At 60.5% G+C, this 15,922-nt stretch overlaps 1 protein-coding gene across 1 annotated transcript in view; it reads left to right on the top strand.

The window, feature by feature from the left end:
* Nucleotides 1-8,832: 8,832 nt before the first annotated feature.
* LDLRAP1 (low density lipoprotein receptor adaptor protein 1) overlaps nt 8,833-15,922 on the top strand; it is a 73,687-nt gene continuing 66,597 nt past the window's right edge. Inside the window, exon 1 of the mRNA XM_048501039.1 lies at nt 8,833-9,137. Within this exon, the coding sequence (XP_048356996.1) occupies nt 9,053-9,137 (85 nt within the window). The 5' untranslated portion in view covers nt 8,833-9,052. The remainder of the gene's footprint in view (nt 9,138-15,922) is intronic.

Here is a 15,922-nt window from a genome sequence, read left to right as displayed (position 1 = left end):
GGGGGGGGTGGGGGGGGGGGGGGGTGGGGGGGGGGGGGGGTGGGGGGGGGGGGGGGTGGGGGGGGGGGGGGGTGGGGGGGGGGGGGGGTGGGGGGGGGGGGGGGTGGGGGGGGGGGGGGGTGGGGGGGGGGGGGGGTGGGGGGGGGGGGGGGTGGGGGGGGGGGGGGGTGGGGGGGGGGGGGGGTGGGGGGGGGGGGGGGTGGGGGGGGGGGGGGGTGGGGGGGGGGGGGGGTGGGGGGGGGGGGGGGTGGGGGGGGGGGGGGGTGGGGGGGGGGGGGGGTGGGGGGGGGGGGGGGTGGGGGGGGGGGGGGGTGGGGGGGGGGGGGGGTGGGGGGGGGGGGGGGTGGGGGGGGGGGGGGGTGGGGGGGGGGGGGGGTGGGGGGGGGGGGGGGTGGGGGGGGGGGGGGGTGGGGGGGGGGGGGGGTGGGGGGGGGGGGGGGTGGGGGGGGGGGGGGGTGGGGGGGGGGGGGGGTGGGGGGGGGGGGGGGTGGGGGGGGGGGGGGGTGGGGGGGGGGGGGGGTGGGGGGGGGGGGGGGTGGGGGGGGGGGGGGGTGGGGGGGGGGGGGGGTGGGGGGGGGGGGGGGTGGGGGGGGGGGGGGGTGGGGGGGGGGGGGGGTGGGGGGGGGGGGGGGTGGGGGGGGGGGGGGGTGGGGGGGGGGGGGGGTGGGGGGGGGGGGGGGTGGGGGGGGGGGGGGGTGGGGGGGGGGGGGGGTGGGGGGGGGGGGGGGTGGGGGGGGGGGGGGGTGGGGGGGGGGGGGGGTGGGGGGGGGGGGGGGTGGGGGGGGGGGGGGGTGGGGGGGGGGGGGGGTGGGGGGGGGGGGGGGTGGGGGGGGGGGGGGGTGGGGGGGGGGGGGGGTGGGGGGGGGGGGGGGTGGGGGGGGGGGGGGGTGGGGGGGGGGGGGGGTGGGGGGGGGGGGGGGTGGGGGGGGGGGGGGGTGGGGGGGGGGGGGGGTGGGGGGGGGGGGGGGTGGGGGGGGGGGGGGGTGGGGGGGGGGGGGGGTGGGGGGGGGGGGGGGTGGGGGGGGGGGGGGGTGGGGGGGGGGGGGGGTGGGGGGGGGGGGGGGTGGGGGGGGGGGGGGGTGGGGGGGGGGGGGGGTGGGGGGGGGGGGGGGTGGGGGGGGGGGGGGGTGGGGGGGGGGGGGGGTGGGGGGGGGGGGGGGTGGGGGGGGGGGGGGGTGGGGGGGGGGGGGGGTGGGGGGGGGGGGGGGTGGGGGGGGGGGGGGGTGGGGGGGGGGGGGGGTGGGGGGGGGGGGGGGTGGGGGGGGGGGGGGGTGGGGGGGGGGGGGGGTGGGGGGGGGGGGGGGTGGGGGGGGGGGGGGGTGGGGGGGGGGGGGGGTGGGGGGGGGGGGGGGTGGGGGGGGGGGGGGGTGGGGGGGGGGGGGGGTGGGGGGGGGGGGGGGTGGGGGGGGGGGGGGGTGGGGGGGGGGGGGGGTGGGGGGGGGGGGGGGTGGGGGGGGGGGGGGGTGGGGGGGGGGGGGGGTGGGGGGGGGGGGGGGTGGGGGGGGGGGGGGGTGGGGGGGGGGGGGGGTGGGGGGGGGGGGGGGTGGGGGGGGGGGGGGGTGGGGGGGGGGGGGGGTGGGGGGGGGGGGGGGTGGGGGGGGGGGGGGGTGGGGGGGGGGGGGGGTGGGGGGGGGGGGGGGTGGGGGGGGGGGGGGGTGGGGGGGGGGGGGGGTGGGGGGGGGGGGGGGTGGGGGGGGGGGGGGGTGGGGGGGGGGGGGGGTGGGGGGGGGGGGGGGTGGGGGGGGGGGGGGGTGGGGGGGGGGGGGGGTGGGGGGGGGGGGGGGTGGGGGGGGGGGGGGGTGGGGGGGGGGGGGGGTGGGGGGGGGGGGGGGTGGGGGGGGGGGGGGGTGGGGGGGGGGGGGGGTGGGGGGGGGGGGGGGTGGGGGGGGGGGGGGGTGGGGGGGGGGGGGGGTGGGGGGGGGGGGGGGTGGGGGGGGGGGGGGGTGGGGGGGGGGGGGGGTGGGGGGGGGGGGGGGTGGGGGGGGGGGGGGGTGGGGGGGGGGGGGGGTGGGGGGGGGGGGGGGTGGGGGGGGGGGGGGGTGGGGGGGGGGGGGGGTGGGGGGGGGGGGGGGTGGGGGGGGGGGGGGGTGGGGGGGGGGGGGGGTGGGGGGGGGGGGGGGTGGGGGGGGGGGGGGGTGGGGGGGGGGGGGGGTGGGGGGGGGGGGGGGTGGGGGGGGGGGGGGGTGGGGGGGGGGGGGGGTGGGGGGGGGGGGGGGTGGGGGGGGGGGGGGGTGGGGGGGGGGGGGGGTGGGGGGGGGGGGGGGTGGGGGGGGGGGGGGGTGGGGGGGGGGGGGGGTGGGGGGGGGGGGGGGTGGGGGGGGGGGGGGGTGGGGGGGGGGGGGGGTGGGGGGGGGGGGGGGTGGGGGGGGGGGGGGGTGGGGGGGGGGGGGGGTGGGGGGGGGGGGGGGTGGGGGGGGGGGGGGGTGGGGGGGGGGGGGGGTGGGGGGGGGGGGGGGTGGGGGGGGGGGGGGGTGGGGGGGGGGGGGGGTGGGGGGGGGGGGGGGTGGGGGGGGGGGGGGGTGGGGGGGGGGGGGGGTGGGGGGGGGGGGGGGTGGGGGGGGGGGGGGGTGGGGGGGGGGGGGGGTGGGGGGGGGGGGGGGTGGGGGGGGGGGGGGGTGGGGGGGGGGGGGGGTGGGGGGGGGGGGGGGTGGGGGGGGGGGGGGGTGGGGGGGGGGGGGGGTGGGGGGGGGGGGGGGTGGGGGGGGGGGGGGGTGGGGGGGGGGGGGGGTGGGGGGGGGGGGGGGTGGGGGGGGGGGGGGGTGGGGGGGGGGGGGGGTGGGGGGGGGGGGGGGTGGGGGGGGGGGGGGGTGGGGGGGGGGGGGGGTGGGGGGGGGGGGGGGTGGGGGGGGGGGGGGGTGGGGGGGGGGGGGGGTGGGGGGGGGGGGGGGTGGGGGGGGGGGGGGGTGGGGGGGGGGGGGGGTGGGGGGGGGGGGGGGTGGGGGGGGGGGGGGGTGGGGGGGGGGGGGGGTGGGGGGGGGGGGGGGTGGGGGGGGGGGGGGGTGGGGGGGGGGGGGGGTGGGGGGGGGGGGGGGTGGGGGGGGGGGGGGGTGGGGGGGGGGGGGGGTGGGGGGGGGGGGGGGTGGGGGGGGGGGGGGGTGGGGGGGGGGGGGGGTGGGGGGGGGGGGGGGTGGGGGGGGGGGGGGGTGGGGGGGGGGGGGGGTGGGGGGGGGGGGGGGTGGGGGGGGGGGGGGGTGGGGGGGGGGGGGGGTGGGGGGGGGGGGGGGTGGGGGGGGGGGGGGGTGGGGGGGGGGGGGGGTGGGGGGGGGGGGGGGTGGGGGGGGGGGGGGGTGGGGGGGGGGGGGGGTGGGGGGGGGGGGGGGTGGGGGGGGGGGGGGGTGGGGGGGGGGGGGGGTGGGGGGGGGGGGGGGTGGGGGGGGGGGGGGGTGGGGGGGGGGGGGGGTGGGGGGGGGGGGGGGTGGGGGGGGGGGGGGGTGGGGGGGGGGGGGGGTGGGGGGGGGGGGGGGTGGGGGGGGGGGGGGGTGGGGGGGGGGGGGGGTGGGGGGGGGGGGGGGTGGGGGGGGGGGGGGGTGGGGGGGGGGGGGGGTGGGGGGGGGGGGGGGTGGGGGGGGGGGGGGGTGGGGGGGGGGGGGGGTGGGGGGGGGGGGGGGTGGGGGGGGGGGGGGGTGGGGGGGGGGGGGGGTGGGGGGGGGGGGGGGTGGGGGGGGGGGGGGGTGGGGGGGGGGGGGGGTGGGGGGGGGGGGGGGTGGGGGGGGGGGGGGGTGGGGGGGGGGGGGGGTGGGGGGGGGGGGGGGTGGGGGGGGGGGGGGGTGGGGGGGGGGGGGGGTGGGGGGGGGGGGGGGTGGGGGGGGGGGGGGGTGGGGGGGGGGGGGGGTGGGGGGGGGGGGGGGTGGGGGGGGGGGGGGGTGGGGGGGGGGGGGGGTGGGGGGGGGGGGGGGTGGGGGGGGGGGGGGGTGGGGGGGGGGGGGGGTGGGGGGGGGGGGGGGTGGGGGGGGGGGGGGGTGGGGGGGGGGGGGGGTGGGGGGGGGGGGGGGTGGGGGGGGGGGGGGGTGGGGGGGGGGGGGGGTGGGGGGGGGGGGGGGTGGGGGGGGGGGGGGGTGGGGGGGGGGGGGGGTGGGGGGGGGGGGGGGTGGGGGGGGGGGGGGGTGGGGGGGGGGGGGGGTGGGGGGGGGGGGGGGTGGGGGGGGGGGGGGGTGGGGGGGGGGGGGGGTGGGGGGGGGGGGGGGTGGGGGGGGGGGGGGGTGGGGGGGGGGGGGGGTGGGGGGGGGGGGGGGTGGGGGGGGGGGGGGGTGGGGGGGGGGGGGGGTGGGGGGGGGGGGGGGTGGGGGGGGGGGGGGGTGGGGGGGGGGGGGGGTGGGGGGGGGGGGGGGTGGGGGGGGGGGGGGGGGGGGGGGGGGGGGGGTGGGGGGGGGGGGGGGTGGGGGGGGGGTGGGGGGGGGGGTGGAGGGGTGGGGGGGGGGGGTTGTTGTGGGGGGGGGGGACCGGGCGGTGTGGGGGTGGGGGGGGGGGGGGGGGGTGGGGGGGGGGGGGGGTTGGGGGGGGTGGGGGGGGGGGGGGGGGGGGGGGGTGGGGCGGGGGGGGGGGGGGGGGGGGGGGGGGGGGGGGCGGCGCGGGGGGGGGGGGGGGGGGGGGGGGGGGGGGGGGGGGGGGGGGGGGGGGGGGGGGGAGGGGGGGGGGGGGGGAGGGTGGGGGGGGGGGTGGGGGGGGGGGGGGGGGCGTTACGTCACACCATGATTTCTCATAAAGCCCTTCTTGTTGGTATTCATTATTCTCCAAGCTGTTTCCTTGAGAAGGTGAAATTTGCTCTCAGAAAAATAAATCTTCTCTGCCCCGTTATTTCTACAACACCACCTTAATTAAAACATCAGTTTTGCTTTGGGTGGCGTGCTTACTGTTGTATCAAAGTTGGTGTGTCTTTTACGAAGAAACATGATTTCTTCCCCCAGACACACACATATGTACAAAACAAGGTTATTGATTTGTTGACCACTTAAAATCCAAAATTAAGTGTATATGTGGCTACTGTAAACACGTGGTTGATTTAATCCAAACTAATTGTTGAGGGAGTTAGAAAAAAAGCCATTTGAAATCCTTCTAAAAGCTGCAGCCTTAAAAGGCCAAAAGTACTGCTAGGTAAATCCCATGTTCTTATCACCCAACCATCCTTTGTAGCAGAATTCCCTGTATCATTTATTAGTGCTACTGCAACTTCGTGGGACATTGAAACTGTGAAACTGCTGAGGAAGTGTATTGTGCCCTATCACTTTACCCCACAGGCTTAGCTACCATGGGGACATCCGGGAACAAGTGCCCCGGGCGCCACCTTGTGGTGGGCACAAAAATTGCAGGTTCGTTTGTGGCTTTCTGTATTTTTTACTGTATTTTTCAATTTTGGCCTGCAGGGGGCGCAGTTTTTAGGCTAGCGGCACCAAAATTTCTGGCTATCGTCAGGTGACTCTCCTGATGATACCAGCCAAGTTTGGTGAAGTTTGGTTCAGGGGGTGACCCCATCCTCCATTGTTTCCAATGGGAGCTAATAGTAGATGGGCCTATCATTTTGAGGGTCCATAACTTTGGACCCTCTGAATCAAACTTCACTAAACCTAGGTGGTATCATAAGGATAGTCTCCTTCTGATACCACCCAGGTTTGGTGAAGGTTGGTTCAGGGGGTCCAAAGTTATGGACCCCCAAAAAGAGTGCTCCATCCCCCATTGTTTCCAATGGGAGCTAATGGTAGATGGGGCTATCCTTTTGAAGGTCCATAACTTTGGACCCCCTGAACCAAACTTCACGAAACCTGGGTGGTTTCATCAGGAGAGTCTCTTGAAGATAGCCTAAAATTTTGGTACTGTTAGCTTAAACATTGCTCTCCTGACAGGCACCCTCAAATTTCCCCCGGGTTCTCTCTTTAAATCTACCCCTTTGGAGTGGATTTAAAGAGAGAATCTAGGTTCCCTACATTAAAAAAACCATTGAAAGTATTGTTGAAGGCTTTCACAACCAGATTCAACTGCTTGTTGTGGGTTTTTCAGACTGTGTGGCCATGGGCTGGTAGATCTTGTTCCTAATGTTTCAATTGCATCTGTGGCTGGCTTCAGAGGTGTATCACAGAGAGAAGTCTGTTATAAGAGAAGTCTGGACACAGTGTATAACAGACTTCTCTCTGTGATACACCTCTGAAGATACCAGCCACAGATGCAGGTGAAACATTAGGAACAAGATCTACCACACCACAGCCACGCAGCCCAGAAAACCCACAACAACCAACATTGACAATGATGCTGTTTGGGGTGGATGGGTGGGAAATCTACCTTGAAACAGCATCACTTTCAATGTTGTTTAAACTAGAGAGCCCAAAGTCTCTCTTTAAGGTGGATTTAAAAGGAGAATCTGGGCTCTCTAGTTTAAACAACATTAAAAGTGATGCTGTTTCAGGGTGGATCCCCCCCCTTCAAAAAATAGCATCACTTTCAATGTTGTTTAAACTAGGGAGTCCTGGGTGTGTTCAGATTTGTGTGTTGGGGCATGTTCTATAATGTGATAGTGACTTTAAGATGACCTGGGGCAAAAAAATGTTGTTTGGTCGTGGTGGGGGAGGGACGCTGCCCATATGCCGGGGTGGGGGGCGCAAAACTCAGATTTTGTCCCGGGCTCCATTTTCCCTAGCTACGCCACTGATTCTGCTACTTGCAGTGGCCCACCAGATGCCTTTGAGAGCTCACATGCAGGATGTGAAAGCAATGGCAAAGAGATACCATGATCTATACATAGGTGTCAAACTTGCGGCCCTCCAGATGTTATGGACTACAGTTCCCATCATCCCCTGCCAGTATGGCTAATTGCTCATGTTGGCAGAGGATGATGGGAACTGTAGTCCATAACATCTGGAGGGGCATGAGTTTGACGCCTGTGATCTATGGTATTGAAAGTCGCTGAGAGATCCAGGAGAATCAACAGAGTGGCATCCCCTCGTCTCTCTCCCAGTACAGGTCATCTGTCAGGACGACCAAGGCCATTTCCATGCCATGACCCTGCCTGAAACCAGATTGACATGGGTCAAGAAAATCAGTTTCCTCCAAGTATGTTTGCAGCTGAGCCACCGCCACTGTCCCCAAGACCTTGCCCAAAAATGAGATGTTGGCCACCGGGCAATAGTTGTCCAGCAGATCTCTACTAGGGTTGTTATCTCCAGATTGGGATATTCCTGGAGATTTGGGAGTTGAGCCAGGGGAGCGCAGGGTTTGGGGCCCTTAGTGGAATATGCTGTCATAGTGTCCACCCTCCAAAACTGATTTTCTCCAGGGGAACTGACCTTGCTAGTCTGAAAAGAGAAGAATTCTTTAAAAAAACCCAAAGAAGTTTATTAACTGAAAACCAGTTGTAATTCTGGGAGGTCTCCAGTCCCCACTGGGAGGTTGGCAACTCTAATCTCTATTTCTACAGAGGAATCATTGAGTCTGTCATCTGCACCTCTATAACTGTGTGGTTTGGTTCTGCAACCCAACAAGATCGACACAGACTTCAGAGAATAATCAGAACTGCAGAAAAAACAATTGCTGCTAACCTGCCTTCCGTTGAGGACCTGTATACTGCACGGGTCAAAAAAAGGGCTGTGAAAATATTTACTGACCCCTCGCATCCTGGTCATAAACTGTTTCAACTCTTACCCTCTAAACGTCGCTACAGAGCACTGCACACCAAGACAACTAGACATAAGAACAGTTTTTTCCCGAATGCCATCACTCTGCTAAACAAATAATTCCCTCGATAATGTCAAACTATTTATTATATATTTATTATATAATTACTGCACTACTTTTTTCATCATTCCTATTACCCATCTCCTCCCACTTATGACTGTATGACTATAGCCTGTGCTGACATTTCATTTCATTTATTTTATGATTTTACATTTTATGTTTTCATTACTATTGATTGTTTCCTGATTGCTTACTAGACCTATATGACAATCATTAAGTGTTGTACCTTATGATTCTTGACAAATGTATTTTTCTTTTATGTACACTGAGAACATATGCACCGGAGACAAATTCCTTGTGTGTCCAATCACACTTGGCCAATAAAGATTCTATTCTATTCTATTCTATTCTATTCTATTCTATTCTATTCTATTTAAGCTTATAGTGTTCCTATCAGTATTGCTCAGGCATAAACTAGCTTGCACAAGCCAGTTCTCTGTTGCAACCAGTGGTGCAAAACCAAAGAACAGTTATCCGTGAAATGTGTTGGACTCTGTTGTAGTATTTATGCCTGGCCTTGCGCAAGTGGAAAGTTTGCTTACAATGGAAGCAGATTGGTCAACACCTCTTTTTAAAGTTTTTTTTTTAATCTGCATTTCAGAAAGGGGCCCTGAGATACAGGCCATTTTATTATCTCGAAACACTTGATCTTGCAGACAGAAGCCTTACAAGCTCGGCCTTCCAACCAACCTGTTCACAATTTTTCATTCTGCTATAAGCATCGCACTTCGCAGCAAGTGACAAAGTAGGAGGCTTAAATCTGTGTTCTAAATGGTTGCGAGCTTTCCATTTCCCAGTTGCAATGGGAGAGAAACGCAAAGCCCCGATGGAGTCCTCCTAACCGTCCTCGGCAACCCCCAAAACTGCGTTGTGCATTTGTTTTGCGTTTCCTCTTCTGCTGAGAGAAACAGGAGTCGGGCAGGTTTAAACAGAAGAAAAAGCCTAAAAGCATCAAGAAGTGTCAATCCAGCCTGGGTTCCGTCCAGGATCCGATCCCAAGCAGACCCCAAAGAATCCCTCTTTCGGCCTCCCCAGCAGTTTACCCCGCCGCGCCGCTTGGCTGGGCAAGGCCAGGAAGTGCCGGGTGCCTCCCTCCCACCGCTTGGCACGGGCAGGCCGGGCAGGCGGAGGCAGGGCCGCCGGAGCTCGTGCCCGGGCCGTGGCTCCTCCCGCCCCCCGCTCGCCCGCCTGCTTCCTTGGAGCCAGAGGGCGGGCAGAAGGGAGGAAGGAGAGGCGGGCCCGGCCGAGGCAGGAAAAAGTTTGTGAAGAGTTTTTCTCTTTTTTTTTCTTTATTTGTTTTGGAGGCGGCGCTGGGGAGGTGGCGGCGGGCAGCATGGACGCCCTCAAGTCCGCCGGGCGGGCCATCATCCGGAGCCCCAGCATCGCCAAACAGAACTGGGGCAGCGGCAGGCATAAGAGTAAGTGGGGCCGAGGAAACGGAGCGGCGCTCCCCCCCCCCCTCCTCCCCCGAGTCCATCTTCGAGACCACTTTTGGGGTTCACCCTGCGCGCTTGGAGAGCCGCGGTCGCGCCCTCCGCTAGTTGTGGGGGCGCACTTGGGGCGCGCGCAAGAGTACTGGTGGGGGGTTGTGAGGGTTGGGCGGCGGGAACGCGTGCGAACAACAGCCGAAGTTTAGAAACTTTAGGAAAGAATTCGCAGAACAGCGTTGTCAGCAAACTTTTTAAAGGAGCCGACGGGTTTTCTCCTGCATGTTTGTTAAGCGAAACGAAGGAGGACGGAAAGAGCTGCCGGGGCTTGAAGTTGCTTTCCCAGCCAGAGTCTTGCAGAGTAAACCTCGACAGGGCTCCGGAAATCTGCTCCACGGAGCTTCTTCCCAGGAAAGGGCTTCCCTGTTAAGTCTCTTGTGGTCAGACTCGGCTGCAGTCATCGGCCGAGGCTGTCCAGGGACTGAAGCAAAGAAAACCCTTCCTTGCCACCTGCTGCTTGAGATAGCAAAGCAAGAGGCCAGGGCCTCTGAGGAGGAGAGCCATTTGGCCCCAGCCTCAGACTCGGGAGAGGTGGTTAACTTTTTGTTTTACATTTGACAAGTTTCACAGCTTGTTTTTATGTTGTCGTTTTTAATTCTCCTTTGGTCTTCTGAAATAGGCTGCCTGCCGCTGGACTAGGGCCTCACCCTAAAGGTGATGGTGGTTTGCAAAGTGGGGTATTTCTGGAGGAAAGGCTCATTCTAGGCAGGTGAATAGAATAGAATACTTTATTTACGGTCAATGACCAAATAACTAGGCAGGTGGTAATGTTACATGCAGCGTAAAATAAAATAAGGAGCCCTGTGGCACATTTTATTCCAGCATGAGCTTCTTCTTTTTTTGTAAGTCACCAATCATGTAGAAATAAATTTTGTTGGGAAGAACTTTCCTTCCAGTAGTGTGGCAAGCAGGGCATTTTTAACGTAACAATCTGCCAAGGTTTTGTTCGGTGGGCTCCCCTCCTTTGAATGGGGAGTAGGTATTGAGATAGAAATACAGAGACTGGGATTCTGCCCAGTCAGGTGTATTTTTGTATTGCTTCAAAAGCAAGTGTTGTTGGAGTCTCTTAAAGGCCATACAAATATGAAGGAACATTAGAAGGTGTTGCATGCTGAGCCAGGGCCCCCTTCAAACATTTTTCATGGATACACAGTGTGGGGACTGTCTCTCATTCATTCATTTATAATTTGTATATCTCAATTTGTCCTCCAATGAGCTCCTCCAAGAATAACTGCTTGTATCCAGAGCCATAAGAAAGTGAGTTCTCCTAAGGGTCCTACACAGCTTGATCAGTCCTAAAAAAAGGATCCCAACCTATACTACACGCTCAGTTTCTCCAGCCATTGTGGAGAAGGTCTTCTCTCCTTGGGCAAGACTGTTTCACTAAAGGCCTGAGGAGAATCACATGGAGGTTGGGGAGGAACCACAAGAAATGCCTAGTTAGATGAATGTCACTGGCAAAGGGTTGCTTATAGGTGTGTTCATACATGACTATGGTTGAGAAAGAACATTACCTCGCTGTTTTGGGGTAGTGATGAAAGGGAGTGTGTGCCAGAATGATAACTATCTCCTGGAATCTGCTTCTTGGGCCTTTTTTATAGTCACGCGTTGTTTTATTGCTCCAGGTGTTCTCTCACATTTTCCTTGTAATGTTATGGCTTGTGATGCATGGGTTAAGACATGGACGATCCAGCCTTGGAACCTCAGCTAGAACAGTGCATTTTGGACTTGTGGGACCCTTCTTTCTGTTGGTGACTCTTTTCAGTAGAGCTCCATTGCATGGCTGGAAATTCTGGTGTATAGTCTGTATGTTGTTGTCTTTGAGCCTGGTTAGAGAGATTCAACTGATGCAGGCCATTATATTTTTTTTGGGGGGGGGGGGTGGCTGGAGAAGAATGCTTACTGGGTTTCCTTACCTCAGCAATGATAGTATCTTTCCATCCATTGGCCAGGCCTGGTAGGGCTCATTCCTACTGAAAGAAGAGAAGGTGACCTAGCTTTGGATGTATAGCCTGGCACACAGCAGGGGCACCCTTCTAATGAGGAGCAGTTTGGTTGGCAATTTCACTCCGACTCACCCAAACATTCTTAGGATGCCTTCGGATCCAGTTTCAAAACCTGCAGGTTTTGTGATGCTTCATGTACAGAAACACAAACACTGTAATGCCATTTTCAGAGCTGGCCAAAACAACACGAAATAGCACACAAGCTTTCAAGTTCTCTAGAACCTTTCTACAGGATGTTAAAAAAGCTGAGAGGATTGTTTCAGAATGGGCTGAAGACTTGGTGGAGCTGGTAATGCGGTACCGTGTTTAGCTTCCTCAGGAGAATGAGAAAAGTAGAGGGAGATCATCTGGGATAGATGCAATTGCACTTATTGGTAATACTACCCAGTTTCGTTTCCACCAACTCTATACCTAAATAATTTTTAGTAATGTAACCTCCATTTTTGTTTATATCACAACTAGAGACTCATTTTTGTTTATATCACAGCTAGAGACTTTTGCATTCTGTTTGGTGGTGGAAAAATATTTGATTAGTGTCATTTTGTTTTCCCCCAAAGACTTTGGTGCACTTTTAAACCAGTGAACCCAAATTCAGTTTACTTACGCTACATACAAAATACATCCAGAGTGATGTGCAGACATGTTTTCTCTTCTCCATCCCCTTTACTTTTTCACCCTATAGAGCTTCTAGCTGTAGGCAGGCCTGGCACACAATTGTTGATTGTCCTTGCTGGAAATAGGGCTGCTTTTCTGTCCTGACAATAAGCTGAACATGGCTCTTGTGTTCATTGCATATGTCCACAGAATGGCCATCATGTGGTACAAGTAGGTAAACTATTGAGACAGTTTGAAGCTGGAGTTAAGGGGAGCTTGTTCAGAAGTTATAGTAACTTGGGATAGCTTTATGTAGGTAGCTGTTTTGGTCTGCAGTAGAGGAGCAAGGCCATTTAGGCACTCACAATTTTCATGCAGTTGAACCAATGCATCAGCGCAGCACGGAATCAGCACTCTTGTGTTGGTTGCGGGTGCGTACATGTGCGGAGATCTGAGTAGCACCTGAATTGTTTTGCTACTGCCGAGTATCTTCCACTTATCTTGAGTAATCCAAAGAGTCTCCTCTCACAAGCATCCCAATCCCTTTTTTTGTGTAACTGTTCCTTTGGAAAGGGGGATTTTTGTATTAAATCTTCTGGGTCCCTCGTATTTTCTGTGACATACTCAGCATCTTTACCAAAAGGCTACCCAGAACTACCAGCCAGCAGGCACCCTGCTGGTTCCCCTCCCTCTTCAAAGCCTGGATCCAGCTTTGCAAATGAGGGGTGTCTATGGAGAATTCTTCCCATATTCATAGGCACCCTGCTGGTTTCCCACCCCCACTTTGTGGAGTCAGGATCCAACTTTGTAAATGGACGCTGCGAACTCTCTCTATCTTCACAGGAACCCTACTGGCTTCCCAACCCTTTGCATAGCTGGGATCCGTCTTTCCAAAAGAGGGGAAGAGAGAGAAATCCATAACCCTGGCCAACCCATAGCAACAACCAAATAGAGAATTCTGGGAGGGAAACGAGGGATCCAGCAGAGGAACAGGTGGAGAGCAAGCAGAGAAAGTGAGCAGCATACCACTCCAAGGGGGAAAAGGTGGGAAGGAAGGGGGGAAAGAACCTGAGACAGGCATAGTGTACTCGTTTCCAGCAAATTAGAGGGAAAAGTTGGAAATCCATCCTTTTGTTCATCAGAAGCGCAACAGCATTTGGACAGTTGCATAAATTAAAATCAAACTTGGATCATGTCATGAATCTGTTGCATATTTGAAAGTCTGCCCAGTTACCCTGATTAGAGTCCACCTGCTTTTAACCACTACATCACATGCTGTGTTTTCTCATAATATTTTTGGTTTTGGATTAGTTACTGTCCTGCTAATTTCAGTGAAAAGAACCCCCCCCCATATGTTACTCCTAGGGAGTAAGGGGTGCCATGCAAGGGAGGGGGAGGGGGCCCAGCACCTGGACATGGCCCACCCACCCTAGCGGGGGGAGAGGGAGGGGAGGGAGGGGTGGCATGCAAGGAAAGGGAGGGAGGGGGGGGGGGAAGGGGGGGCATGCAAGGGAGGGGGGGGGGGGCCAGCACCTGTGGACGCCATGGCTCCACCCTCTGGGGGGGGGGGGGGGGGGGGGGGGGGGGGTGGCATGCAAGGAAAGGGAGGAAGGGGAGGGAGGAAGGGGTGCCATGCAAGGGAGGGGGAGGGGGCCCAGCACCTGGACATGGCCCACCCACCCTAGCGGGGGGAGAGGGAGGGGAGGGAGGGGTGGCATGCAAGGAAAGGGAGGAAGGGGAGGGAGGAAGGGGTGCCATGCAAGGGAGGGGGAGGGGGCCCAGCACCTGGACATGGCCCACCCACCCTAGCGGGGGGAGAGGGAGGGGAGGGCAGGGAGGGGGTGGCATGCAAGGGGAAAGGGAGAGGGAGGGGAGGGAGGGAAAGGGGCACACAAGTGCACAAAAGGGAGGGGAGGGGCAACACCCAGCACCTGGACATGGCCCACCCACCCTAGCGGGGGGAGAGGGAGGGGAGGGAGGGGTGGCCCACCCACCCTAGCGGGGAGAGAGGGAGGGGGAGGGGTGGCATGCAAGGGAAGGGGAGGGAGTAAGGGGTGGCATGGAAAGGAGGGGGTACAGCACAGGCTTGGCATGGAAAATTTCCTGAACTTTCCTCCTTGACATTTTCAGTGGAAAGGATCTCTGGAAGATAGCTTTGGAGAACTTCAGCCAGTCAGAGCATTGGGCTAGATTGTCTAGTTCTTCATAAGGCAGGTGTGTGTGTGTTTGCTCAAATTCTATTTTTGTTACAGCTGAGACCGAGTGTTGTGTGGGAGAAACTCTGCATCCAACACCTGCTGTCTGTAGGTGTTTGTACAACTTTCTCTTTTGCTCAGCTCCCAGTTTGCAGGCAATAACTGTTAAAGAACTGAAGTGATTTGTGTGCTTCCAAAGGCACCTGCTGCAAACTTTTTTTTTGGAAGTGATTTCCATGTCCCTGTTGTGCTGTGCTATGGCTCCTAAAAGAGCAATCTTTTCCTCTGCCCACACATTGCATCAGGGTGCAGTCATTCACCAACCATCTTCTCCATGGCTTTGCTGCGATTTTTCCTAAACCTTCTTTGGGATGATATTTTTTAATAGATCATAGCCAATGCATGTTTGAACCATTGGAAAGTGCAGGCTTCTTGCAGATCATGCCCATGATGGTCTGACAGTCTCTCGTGACTGCTGTTTCCGTGCTGGTGAAGGTCTTTTATATGCTTTTTCAAAAAAAATTGGCAATTCCCATATTGCGAATAGTGTTACAATGCTATAGTGGTATGTCAGGCATCATTTTAAAAAAAGGAAAAGCCCTGTAAGGAGGCATGGCAGGGAAAAGTAAGAAGTGTGGACAGGGAACCCTTCTGCATAGATTTTCCATTGCTCTGCCGTCCGCCTCTGCATTCACAGTTGTTGTGTGGAAGCAGCCGTAATTACTATTTTTCCAGACATTTCTCTGTCTCATTTCCAATATATTGTGCAAGTAGAGAAAAAACTAAGAAGCTTCTGCCTCGATACTGCAGATAATAATGCCCACTGTCAAAGATGCTGGGAAAAGGTATGTTGTGTAGTGGTTAGAGTGCTGGACTAAGGCTGGAGAAATCCAAGTTCAAATTCCCTTCTGCCATGAAGTTCATTGAGTGACCTTTGGCAAAGCAGGAAACAGACTACCTCATTGGTATGATAATTAGTTTGCAATAATTAGCTCTTCCTCAGACCACAGGGGCAGCTGTTTTAAAGATAATTACGTGTGGTGACTTACCGCCTACTTGGGGACTGTTTTGACAAAATAATTTGTCACTCTAAATCTGAACCAATTCTATTGTTCAAAAGTAACTCCAGAGAACAGTGCCACTTCTAATATGCCACGTTGTATGTTGTATATAAAGAATATATATACACACACACACACACACACAATGCCTGTAAACTTTCAGACAAATGTATAAACTTCCATCGGGAAGAACTGAACATGGGAGCAAACATTTACTTCTGTTCCCAAGACCAGCACACTTTTTCAGAGTGCTGATTGGCTGGTCCTTGTGACAATCACAAAGGCAATCATCCTTTGCCAAGTGTTTTGAAATGTAGGCTAAAAATGTGTTGGCATAAAAGCAGGGGTGTGTGGGGGTAGGAATAATTGGTTAAATGGATAAAGATTGCTGGGCACCTAGTAAAACTGTTTATGTTAGCGTGTATGTATGCGTGTATGTTAGCGTGAGTATGAAAATCTACAGCAGTGGGCACCATTGGAATTTTGACACTATAGTGGGTGCAACCATAAAAATGACTGCTGCAGAATAGCTGCCACAGGTAGTGGAGCCTGTCATAAAATGACTGCTGGAACTTACCTTTAGTCACACAGTGAAGATGATTCGTGCTGCCAAAATATGTTAACAATGTGCTCAGTCTTTCAAACATCCAGTTGCCCTTTCAACATCTTGTTAGGCAAAAAGAAGAAGAGTTTGGATTTATATTTCACCTTTCCCTCCTGTAAGGCGACTCAAGGTGGCTTACAAACTCCTTTCCCTTCCTCTCCCCACAACAGACATCTTGTGAGGTGGGTGGGGCTGAGAGACTTCCGAAGAACTGTGACTAGCCCAAGGTCACCCAGCAGGAATGTAGGAGTGCGGA

This window comes from Sphaerodactylus townsendi, linkage group LG06, assembly GCF_021028975.2.
Source record: "Sphaerodactylus townsendi isolate TG3544 linkage group LG06, MPM_Stown_v2.3, whole genome shotgun sequence".
NCBI lineage: Eukaryota > Metazoa > Chordata > Lepidosauria > Squamata > Sphaerodactylidae > Sphaerodactylus > Sphaerodactylus townsendi.
This window is presented reverse-complemented; position numbering and strand designations above follow the sequence as displayed.